Genomic DNA, 12,459 nt, shown 5'->3' on the forward strand with positions numbered 1-12,459 from the left:
TTTGTATAGCACCTTTCTCAGATAAAATCACAAAGTGCTTCACAGAAGTAAAACATAGCAACATAGAGATGAACGCACTACACATAAAACAATTCTGACACATCGTAAGCATAGGCATAGTTACAATTAAATAACTAAATATGAGTGCAACTAAAAACAAAACAACAATTATAAATAAATAAACAACGTATACAACCAGGAATTATTTAAAAGCCTGTCTGAATAAAAACGTTTTCAACTGTTCCTTAAAAGTGGATAGGGAGTCAAGTGAACGCATAGAAAGGGGGAGGGTGTTCCAAAGGGTAGGGGCCATAAATTGGAAGGGCCGGTCACCTTTTGTTATTAACCGGGTCCGTGGGACAACCAGCAGATTTTGGTGGGAGGACCTAAGTGCACGACTGGGGGAGTAGGGGCGCAGTAAATTAAAAATGTACACAGGGGATCTACCTTGGAGGCAGGGGCGGAGCTAGGGGGTGGCTACCTGGGCTCAAGCCCTGGATGTATTCTGAAAAGCCCTGAATCTATTTAAAAAAAAATAAAAAAAAATAAAAAAAATAATGATTTTTTTTTTTTTTTTTACAATTCATCATTGTTACATGAAAATATGTTTGCACCAGATTTAGCAGAAGCTAATTTCCATCTGTGGTCTATATCAGCTGCTAACTGTATTTGAGTGAGTTAAGTCTTAGTGTTATGGTAGACTCAGACCTAAGCTTTAAATCACAATCAACAAGTTGACAAAAACTTAATTCTTCCACCTTAGAAACATAGCTAAAGTACGGCCATTTATAAATCAAAAGGACGCTGAAAACCAGATCCATGCATTTATCTCAAGCCAACTCGACTACTGTAATGCACTCCTTACCGGCCTCCCGAAAAAATACGATGACTATTTTATTGCAATGCACTATTGCATTATTTTATTCTATTTTACTAACTATTTTATTGCACTGCACTATTTTACTTTGTATCAGTGAATCATAGACATGATCTTGCTCCACCACTTTTTGATTATATGAAAAATATGATATATCCCCCCCCAATATATAAATCTAACCATAACTACGTTATGGTTAACTGAGTTTTATAGTGAAAAGAGCAGCTTTATTGGTCAAGATTGAAGGCTCTATATTGCAGGAAATTGCACGTACAGGTTCATTAAATTAAAAAAAAATCTGTCGTGGCGGGGGTCGTTCCGGACCCCCTCCAAACCACCCCTTGCCTGCCCAAAAAAAAAAAATAAAAAAAATAATAATAATAAAAAAAAAAAAAAAAAGGGGGGGGCCCATCTGGGCTAAGCCCCGGATCTCCTACAATCCTAAATCCGCCCCTGCTTGGAGGGCTTTAAAAGTTAAAACAAGAATTTTAAAATGGACACGATAATTAATGGGGAGCCAATGTAGAGTGGATAAAATAGGGGTGATGTGGGCACGCCTACTTGTCCCAGTTAAAAGCCTTGCCGCTGCGTTTTGAATGATTTGCAAGCGGTTTAGCACAGATTTATCCAGACAGGTAAAAATTGAATTGCAATAGTCCAGGCGTGATGAAATAAAAGCATGGATGATCATTTCCATTTCAGCTCTAGAAACAACAAATCTTAATTTGGCAATGTTTCTGAGCTGATAAAAACATGACCGTGTGAGCTGGTTGACATGGCTGTTAAAAGACAGAGAGTCATCAAAAAAAATCATCTCTCTCTCTCTCTCTCTCTCTCTCTCTCTCTCTCACGCAGTACGGCGTTGACTGGAATAAAAAAATTACCCACATAATTGTCCGTGTTACATAAAACCCATCTGTGGCCTCGCAGAGGAAGGTGGTAAATACATGTTAGATATTCCAATGTACAGTTTTGCTTGTACAGTTGTACAAGCATGTACCATTGACTCAGAATGGTCTGTTTTATTGAAATCGTCACAGCAGTATAGTTTGTTTATACTTCAGAAGTATGATATTTAAACATGGTTGGAAGCGAATGAGGAGCCTGACACCTGGGATGAATGGGGGTGTTGCAGCCTTGGGGATGTTTTAAAAATATAATTTAATATATAATATAATATAATAATTTGTGCTTCACCAAGAAATTTGGTGAGCAGCCGCCACTGCTGTGCATCGACCCCTGCTTGTCTGACATCTCTTCTCCCAGATCATCCCCCGCCCGTACGAGAACCGCTCTCTGTGGACCGAACCCCACTAATGAACCAAGACGCTTCTCTAGGATTACGGACTGGATGACGATCACACTAACCCCTCCTTTCCCCCTAAACAACATTAAAACTGCTGTTAAACTTGCTTCTGTTGTGTGCTGTGTGTATTTTGGTAAATCCAATCTAGTGACAACTCAGAACACCCCCGAGTCTGTCACATCATATACATCTCGCTCAAAGAAATCAACATAAATGGAGAATATTTTACTAAAAAGTACGACCGCATGTCCTCCTAGACAGGACAGTAAAACAAAGAAATTAAACTCATTCTTAATCTCATATAAGGATCTTTTGTTAAGGTTCTGCACTCTAGCTATTCTTTATGTGACAATACGTTTGTCATTTTTGTTTGTGTGTGTGTGTGTGTGTGTGTGTGTGTGTGTGTGTGTGTGTGTGTGTGTGTGTGTGTGTGTGTGTGTGTGTGTGTGTGTGTGTGTGTGTGTGTGTGTGTGTGTGTGTGTGTGTGTGTGTGTGTGTGTGTGTGTGTGTGTGTGTGTGTGTGTGTGTGTGTGTGTGTGTGTGTGTGTGTGTGTGTGTGTGTGTGTGTGTGTGTGTGTGTGTGTGTGTGTGTGTGTGTGTGTGTGTGTGTGTGTGTGTGTGTGTGTGTCTGACTGACTGACCCGGCCATGACCAACACAGACTTGACGGCCCTCATGCCAAAGTCGTAGTGGTCCTGCTGGGAGAGCTGCTCAGAACACAGCTTGTACATCTGGGTCATCTTCCTGGCCAGAGTCTTACTGTCCACAAAACCCTCTGAGTACAGACTCACCTAGAGAGAGGGATAGATGGATGGATGGAGGGGGAAAGAGAAATAAGGGTAGGAATTCCAAAAAGCAAAAAAATTAAAAAGGAAGATATCAGATGCAGGTGCGTTGGACAGTATCACTTCAGTCTTGAGAAAGGAAGATCCAGGACCGAGCTCATCTACATTGTTTACGAAGCTCCGGGCCAGGGGGACCGAAACATCGTCGTAACCAAGGAAAATTAGCCTTAAACATTATGCTAATAGCAGTAACCATGACGTGCCACCTCGTAAACTGAGAGATAGAAAAAAAAACAAGACAGAGGGATGAAAACAAGAGAGAATCATTGATACACTGCATTGAATGTAAACATTTTCAAATGTTCAGTTCTGTATTGAGATCGTTCCACCTCTACAACACACACGCAGCAGGTTACCTCAGCGATGAGAGCGTAGTTGGGCACCATCATGGATATGGGTCTGAAGAGCGCCTTGAGGTTGTCGGGTAGTTCGGTCCTGCCAGCGTAGCCCGGGTTCATGGTGATGAAGGCAGCGCAGGACATCACCAGCTTTATCTCCCGACCCTCGAACATGAACCTGGGCAGCTGGGGAACACAGAGGTTAACAGGGGGTGAGGAGAGGTCGGCGGGTCAAGTTTGATCCCTTGCACTAACAGTGCCAATACTGCTGAAGTGCCTATGAGCAACTTAATCCCCCATTTATATGTACCAACCTGCTCTAAGGACGGGTATCTAACACTGCCATTGGCTAATTACTGTGATACAACACAATGGGCAGTTGCTTGCAATACATTGAGTATGTCCTTGTAAAATGAACCCATATATGAAGTCAAGTCAAGTGTTCCTTTATTAATCCCCATGCGGAAAAGCGGTGTCATAGCAGCATGGGGGGGGGGGGGGGGGTACAGGGACAAAAGGTAATAATAATAACAGAATATAGAACATAGAACAAAGTAATAATGGTGGTTAGATTATATTAGTGGTAATAGTGATAGCAGTAGTAAACAAGTCAAGTCAAGTCAAGTCAAGAGTTTTAATTGTCACGGCATACAGGTATACAATGAAATGCGGGTGGTCTTGCCCGCAACGATGTGCAATACAGTGGTACATATAATAGAATCAAAAGAAGAAACAACATTGTGCAGTAACAGATAGCAGGTAACATGGAGTGACATCTCGATATCTGTACATAGTTATTTACAGCGCATGTGTGACATGCTATTAGCTTTGGTAGTGCAATACACTGTTCCTGTTATTCTAATTTAAAGTGACCTTTCCTTTGGCCATAAGTGTGCGTGTGTGCGACATGAGTGTGTGCCCGCTCATGTTAAAGTGTTAAGTGGCTGCTCGTGTGTGAGCGTGCACAGTGTGCGTGTCGTGTGTGTGTTCATGTGTGCTTGTGTGTGGACAGTTCAATGTTCTGAGCACTCAATGTACATTGTTCATGGCTCTGATGGCCTGGGGGAAGAAGCTGAGCCTAAACCGCTCTGTCCTAGTAGCTGAGATTTGCAGGCGTCTGCCTGACCTCAGCAGCTGAAACAGGCTGTTATTGGGGTGGTGAGGGTCTTTCATTATCCTGCAGGCTCTGGATTTGCACCTCTTGTTGTATAGAACCTGCAGGGGGGGTAGTGCAATACCCGTGGTACGCTCGGCTGAGCGCACCACTTTCTGTAGGGCCTTCTTGTCCTGTGCCGTGCTGTTTCCATACCAGGCAGTGATGTTTCCGGTCAGGATGCTCTCTACAGCTCCTGAGTAGAAGGACTGTAGTGCATGGCAGTGCATGGCAGTATTCAATCAGTCAGTAGTAAAGGTTCACCAAGTTCACCAGCCATTAGCTCTCCAGCCATTGGCAAGCAGTCCATGCCTGATGATGGCTACAGGACTGGCCGAGGCGGTTTGGGGTGTGTCGTGGAGGGGATATGTCTATGGCTGACTGTGCTCCTCCTCATAGAGGAAGTGGGAGGAGTTTTCCAGTCTCCTCCACCTCTCAGCCACCACCTCTAGTTTGACCAGTTTGACTCCCACTACGGAGCTAGCCTTCCTCACCAGCTTCAGTTCAGATTTGTTAGTGTCTCTTGCGTTGATGTTACCTAGCGTAAACAAGAAGGGTGACAGCACGGTACCTATCTGAATGGCTGCCCAGATGTGTGTGTAGATGTGTAATGGTGTGTGTGTGTGTGTGTGTGTGTGTGTGTGTGTGTGTGTGTGTGTGTGTGTGTGTGTGTGTGTGTGTGCGCGTGTGCGTGTGGGTGTGTGTGTGTGCGCGTGCTTGTGTGTACCTTTGCAGTCTTGGCGTTTTTTATGGTGATGAGCTGCTGAGCAATGACAGACAGAACCTCGATGTCAATGCGGTTGAACTCGTCAAAGCAGCACCAAGCTCCCGATTGGGCCAGACCACTGAAGAACCGCCCCATCATCTGTGAAAGAGAAGCATGCTGATTACTAAAATGTTAAATATCAGGTAACAACTTATCAAGCAAGGGGAAGCGAAGAAGCTTTGCATAGAGTCCGGGCAAAACTAATTCAGAGATGTGTTGCTAAACCCATTATACATGTTCGAAAATAGTTGGTGAAAACATGCAAACACACTGTGTGGTACTGAATACTCAAGCATTCTAACCAAGTTGGGTTAAGTAGGGTCCATTTGATAGTTTATAGCTAAATATTTTTGTGATTGAATGGAAGAATAAAATGGCACTAGAGATGAAAGGAAGCTGTCAATCAAGCGTGATCTGATCATGCTCCCACAATCCTGATAAATGGTCTGAGCAGCCAGATGAGCTGATTTTGATTAAATAGTTAGTAATGTTTTTAATAGGGCTGTCAGTTTATCGCGTTAATTCGATTAATTAATTACACAGCAAATTATCGCGTTATGAAAATTAACTCAAAATTAATTACAAAAAAATAAAAAAATAATTATAATATTTCTTTTTAATCTCATTCATTCCATAAGCATGTAGAATACACATTTACAGACTTTTTTTTTTTTTTTTAATATGGTCCATTTGCATGTTCTTGGTATCTGATTCTAGGGACATCTATGAATCTCAGGGAATGTATTCCCAGTGTCAGAAATACTGTGGGCTAGATCCACAAAGAATGGATTGCACGGTGCAAGTTGCACCCTTACTTACAATTCATTATGAATTGAAAATGGGGGACCCTGATGTAAACAAGATGAAAGTCTTTCTCTGGTCTGCATCCCCTTAACAATTGTGTGTATTGAGCCGTACTGTATTGTACCCATTCTGCAATCTGTTGATAACATTTTCATTCAATCAATCAATCTGCGCGGTGATTGATTGAATGAAAATTTTATTTTGAGTAAATTGTAATGAACCAAATGAGAATATCAATACATTTTTTTTTATCTTTGACTGTGAATAACACCATGCTCAAATTGACCAGACCTGAAAAATCTAAGCAAATTAATAGATGGAAGATGATTAAACAGAAGGTTTTGTAGATACAGTACTGAATTCTGCCATCCGGACACATGCAATTTGAAATATGATTATAGAATATAGAATATCAGGCATAAAATGGTTATGCGATTAAAATGCCATTAATTAGATTAATTAATTACAAATCCTGTAATTAATTAGATACATTTTTTTAATCGCCTGACAGCACTAGTTTTTAATCTTAATAATTTGTGTGGTTAATAATAACACATTTCTCGGTGGTGTGACAACCTCCAAACACCTATGTATTTCTACTTTACCCTGACTTTAAAGGGGAACTATTTTACTATTTATTTCACTATTTGGGCACTTTTACACAATTCCTGTGAGTCTATGGAACACCTCTGTAATTTTTTTTTTTTTTTTTTCATTGTTTTGTATTTCTAATCAAGTCCTCAAAAACAGAATTTTTCTACCTCAAGATCTCGAGCTGTTTTGAGCCTGGGCTCCTAAACCACTGTGTGGCCTGTGCCGCCTCTTGAACATTAACATGCAGCGGTGACTATATGACATCACATATAGGCACATTTTCAAACGACTCAGTTCAGTGAGGGTGAATATTGTGAGGAGAATTGGAAGAATGCGCCAATATGAGAATTTTGAGACATAGATCATATTAATATAAGTTCACATAGCTAGGAAACAATGCTAAACACTCAAAAAGGCCATTTATAAGATAGTTCCCCTTTAAACATACTGTAGTGAGAAATATGTCTAGAAAACCTGGAATCCACACATGCCACATCAGAGAGTGTCTTGACCTTTTTTTCCTGGCTTGGTATGGAGAACAACATTCTTAGGACTGAGAAACTGAGCTTATATATACGCATAGAACGCATAATAGAGATAGTCTAGATCTATTTGCAGAGCCAGATGAGTGGCTGATTAGCAGTTTCAGTTTGCCAAGAGTGGTCCTTTAAGGTGTATGAAATACTCTGGAGCCTCAACCAGACACAACACGCGCCGGTTAAATCCTGTCCCTCCACACTTACAAGTTCTGAGCACACTCTGGGTTTTAGCCACATGGACCTTTCAGAGAGAGATAGGTGACAGGTCAGGTATTTCCCAGCCTGCTTTAAGTTGCACGCTTCCGAGAGTGCGGAAAGCTATAACATCCATACTACCACAGTACATATTGTTTCCGTATATAGCCAATCAACAGATATAAATCAAGAATGCGTTTTGACATCACTGGATTCCCAAATGTCATTGGTGCAGTAGATTGCACCCACATACACATCAGAGCACCCTCTCCAGATCCAGATCCATTTCTCAACCGTAAGCTACTGTATATCACTCCATTAACGTGTACTGCAATATCAGATGCAAACTGCCACATTCTGAATGCCGTGGCCCGAGGCGAGACAGGAGCCTGCCTGTCCTGCTACTTGCCTGTCCTGTTGCCTGTCTGCTGCCTGCCTGTCCTGCTACCTGCCTGTCCTGTTGCCTGTCTGCTGCATGTCCTGCTGCCTGCCTGCTGCCTGCCTGTTGCCTGCCTGTCCTGCTACCTGCCTGTCCTGTTGCCTGCCTGTCCTGTTACCTGCTTGTCCTGTTGCCTGTTGCCTGCTACCTGCCTGTCCTGTTGCCTGCCTGTCCTGTTGCCTGCCTGTCCTGCTACCTGCCTGTCCTGTTGCCTGTTGCCTGCCTGTCCTGCTACCTGCCTGTCCTGTTGCCTGCCTGTCCTGCTACCTGCTTGTCCTGTTGCCTGCCTGTCCTGCTACCTGCTTGTCCTGCTGCCTGCCTGCTGCCTGCCTGTTGCCTGCCTGTCCTGCTACCTGCCTGTCCTGTTGCCTGCCTGTCCTGCTACCTGCTTGTCCTGCTGCCTGTCCTGCTGCATGTCCTGGTACCTGCCTGTCCTGTTGCCTGTTGCCTGCCTGTCCTGCTACCTGCCTGTCCTGTTGCCTGCCTGTCCTGCTACCTGCTTGTCCTGCTGCCTGTCCTGCTGCATGTCCTGCTGCCTGCCTGTCCTGTTGCCTGTCTGCTGCCTGCCTGTCCTGCTACCTGCCTGTCCTGCTGCCTGCCTGCTGCCTGTCCTGTTGCCTGTCTGCTGCCTGCCTGCTGCCTGTCCTGCTGCCTGTCCGGCTGCCTGCCTGCTGCCTGTCCTGCTGACTGTCCTGATGCCTGTCCGGCTGCCTGTCCGGCTGACTGTCCTGCTGCCTGTCCTGCTGACTGTCCTGCTGCCTGTCCGGCTGCCTGCCTGCTGCCTGTCCTGCTGCCTGTCCGGCTGCCTGCCTGCTGCCTGTCCTGCTGCCTGTCCTGCTGCCTGCCTGCTGCCTGCCTGCTGCCTGCCTGCTGCCTGCCTGTTGCCTGTCCTGCTGCCTGCCTGTTGCCTGCCTGCTGCCTGCCTGCTGCCTGCCTGCTGCCTGCCTGTTGCCTGTCTGTTGCCTGCCTGCTGCCTGTCCTGCTGCCTGTCCTGCTGCCTGTCCTGCTGCCTGTCCTGCTGCCTGCCTGCTGCCTGCCTGTTGCCTGTCCTGCTGCCTGCTTGTTGCCTGCCTGCTGCCTGTCATGTTGCCTGCCTGTTGCCTGCCTGCTGCATGTCCTGCTGCCTGCCTGTTGCCTGCATGTTGCCTGTCCTGTTGCCTGCCTGTTGCATGTCCTGTTGCCTGTCTGCTGCATGTCCTGTTGCCTGTCTGTTGCCTGCCTGTTGCCTGTCCTGCTGCCTGTCCTGTTGCCTGTCTGCTGCCTATCCTGCTGCCTGCCTGCTGCCTGCCTGTTGCCTGCCTGTTGCCTGCCTGCTGCCTGTCCTGTTGCCTGTCTGCTGCCTGCCTGCTGCCTGCCTGCTGCATGTCCTGTTGCCTGCCTGCCTGCTGCCTGCCTGTTGCCTGTCTGTTGCCTGCCTGTTGCCTGCCTGTTGCCTGCCTGCTGCCTGCCTGCTGCCTGTCCTGCTGCCTGCCTGCTGCCTGCCTGCTGCCTGCCTGCTGCCTGTCCTGCTGCCTGTCCTGCTGCCTGTCCTGCTGCCTGCCTGATGCCTGCCTGTTGCCTGTCCTGCTGCCTGCCTGTTGCCTGTCCTGCTGCCTGTCCTGCTGCCTGCCTGATGCCTGTCCTGCTGCCTGCCTGCTGCCTGCCTGATGCCTGCCTGCTGCTTGTCCTGCTGCCTGCTTGCTGCCTGTCCTGCTGCCTGTCCTGTTGCCTGTCCTGCTGCCTGCCTGTTGCCTGCCTGCTGCTTGTCCTGCTGCCTGCCTGTTGCCTGCCTGTTGCCTGTCCTGCTGCCTGTCCTGCTGCCTGTCCTGCTGCCTGCCTGCTGCCTGCCTGATGCCTGCCTGCTGCTTGTCCTGCTGCCTGCCTGCTGCCTGCCTGCTGCCTGTCCTGCTGCCTGCCTGTTGCCTGTCCTGTTGCCTGCCTGTTGCCTGTCCTGCTGCCTGCCTGCTGCCTGTCCTGTTGCCTGTCCTGCTGCCTGTCCTGCTGCCTGCCTGCTGCCTGCCTGCTGCCTGCCTGCTGCCTGTCCTGCTGCCTGCCTGCTGCCTGCCTGCTGCCTGCCTGCTGCCTGTCCTGCTGCCTGCCTGCTGCCTGTCCTGCTGCCTGTCCTGCTGCCTGCTGCCTGCCTGCTGCCTGCCTGCTGCCTGTCCTGCTGCCTGTCCTGCTGCCTGCCTGCTGCCTGTCCTGCTGCCTGCCTGCTGCCTGTCCTGCTGCCTGCCTGCTGCCTGTCCTGCTGCCCGTCCTGCTGCCCGTCCTGCTGCCTGTCCTGTTGCCTGTCCTGCTGCCTGCCTGCTGCCTGTCCTGCTGCCTGTCCTGCTGCCTGCCTGCTGCATGCCCTGTTGCCTGCCTGTTGCCTGTCCTGTTGCCTGTCCTGCTGCCTGCCTGTTGCCTGCCTGCTGCCTGTCCTGCTGCCTGCCTGCTGCCTGTCCTGCTGCCTGCCTGCTGCCTGCCTGCTGCCTGTCTGTTGCCTGCCTGTTGCCTGCCTGCTGCCTGTCCTGCTGCCTGCCTGCTGCCTGTGCTGTTGCCTGCCTGCTGCCTGCCTGATGCCTGCCTGCTGCTTGTCCTGCTGCCTGCCTGCTGCCTGCCTGCTGCCTGCCTGCTGCCTGCCTGCTGCCTGCCTGCTGCTTGTCCTGCTGCCTGCCTGCTGCCTGCCTGCTGCCTGTCCTGCTGCCTGCCTGTTGCCTGTCCTGTTGCCTGCCTGTTGCCTGTCCTGTTGCCTGCCTGCTGCTTGTCCTGCTGCCTGCCTGCCTGCTGCCTGCCTGCTGCCTGTCCTGCTGCCTGACTGCTGCCTGCCTGCTGCCTGCCTGCTGCCTGCCTGCTGCTTGTCCTGCTGCCTGTCCTGCTGCCTGCCTGCTGCCTGCCTGCTGCCTGTCCTGCTGCCTGCCTGCTGCCTGTCCTGCTGCCCGTCCTGCTGCCTGCCTGCTGCCCGTCCTGCTGCCCGTCCTGCTGCCTGCCCGTCCTGCTACCTGCCTGCTTGTGTGTATCTGAACTTTGATGTGTTCCGTCTCATTTTGTTTACTTTTTGTGTATGCCTTCCTAGATAAATCAAGATTATTTTTGCACCTGAAACCAGCTTCTGCCTCTGCACTACAAACCACTGTTACAGTCCCACGGTTCAGCAATAACAGAAGCCAGGCCAGCTGTGTTCCATCAGCCATCAGACTGCTGAACAATTGCTAAACTAAAAGACAATAACAAGATTACATTGCACCTTATCCTCCTCTCTCTCTGTATCCCTGTCTGTCTGTCTCTCTGCCCCAACCCTCTTTTTCCCTACATTCCTCTTTTATATCGATTAATATTTTTGTGTGTGTGCTTTGTGCTATGTGCCATGTTATTTATATGCTGATCTCACATAAATGTCCATGAAAATGGATGATAAAATATATTGTATCATATTGTAGCATAATCATAAAAATGAGTGTGTGTTAATCTGTCAGATTATACATAGAAACTCACTAGCAGGGACCTATGCCGGACCATATGGTCTGACTGCTGTGGTTACAGTGCCACCTAGTGGCATCATCTGACAGGTACAGTTAGGACAGTGATCATGAGGAAAATTAAAGCCACAAATAACAGAAGGAAGGAAGGGAGGAAGGAAGGAAGGACAGCCCGGACAACCTAACACACAAAAGACTGAACATGTGACAAGGTTAATAAATGAATGAATGAATGAATGAACAAATAAATGAATGAATGAATGAATGAATGAATGAATGAATGGACATGAATGAAAGATTGAAGGTCAGAACAGTAAAGATGAGAGCACAAGAGTGAGAGAGATAGACAGAGAGAGGGAGAGAGAGCTAGAGACACAGAGAGAGAGAGAAATAGATAGACATAGAGAGAGAGACAGAGATATATAGATATAGTCAGAGAGACATAGAGAGATATACAGAGAAATAGATAGATAGATAGATATAGATAGTAGATATAGAGAGAGAGAGAGAGAGAGAGAGAGAGAGAGAGAGAGAGAGAGAGAGAGAGAGAGAGAGAGAGAGAGAGAGAGAGAGAGAGAGAGAGAGAGAGAGAGAGAGAGAGAGAGAGAGAGAGAGAGAGAGAGAGATAGAGAGAGAGATTCTTAAACTTCTTCAAATAGGGATTGGGGGTCAATGTATGACAACATAAAGCCAATGTACACAGACAGCAAATGCTGTGTCAAGTTTGGCGAAAAGATAACATGATTTTTTCCAGCAGGATGTTTTACTCAGGGAGTAAGACATGGTTGTAGTCTATGTCCAAATGTGTTTAACATACAGTATAGAAATAATAATTGTCTACATCAATTGAACAGTCCCAGAGCCCATGACTTATACTTTAAACAGTGAGAAGGTGAAACTATTGCTTTTTTGCTGATTACCTTCTAAAGAGGGACTACAACAAAGCCTAGCCCTGTTAGAACACTACTGTCAAAACTGGGCATTGACAGTCAATTTAGAAAATACCTCAGTTATGATATTTCAGAAGAAAGCCAGATCCCAATTAAAACTAAATTTGGAGGAACAAACATCCAAGTTAGGATTTGTGGGACACAAACCCAATAGAGAAAATGCCAATAAGATCCTCAATGTCCACAGGAACACTCCAACCAATGCATGTAGGGCAGA

The 12,459-nt window shown here is 47.1% G+C and overlaps 1 protein-coding gene across 1 annotated transcript in view; it reads right to left on the minus strand.

The window, feature by feature from the left end:
• The window catches only part of dnah6 (dynein, axonemal, heavy chain 6), a gene marked incomplete at both ends in the record, with an annotated part of 372,041 nt that overhangs the window by 297,930 nt on the left and 61,652 nt on the right, over nucleotides 1-12,459 (minus strand). Inside the window, 3 exon segments of the mRNA XM_084318285.1 lie at nucleotides 2,825-2,973; nucleotides 3,384-3,551; nucleotides 5,246-5,383. Coding sequence (XP_084174411.1) covers nucleotides 2,825-2,973; nucleotides 3,384-3,551; nucleotides 5,246-5,383 — 455 coding nt within the window.

Source organism: Notolepis coatsorum (assembly GCF_963971535.1).
Source record: "Notolepis coatsorum genome assembly, chromosome: 7".
Lineage (NCBI taxonomy): Eukaryota > Metazoa > Chordata > Actinopteri > Aulopiformes > Paralepididae > Notolepis > Notolepis coatsorum.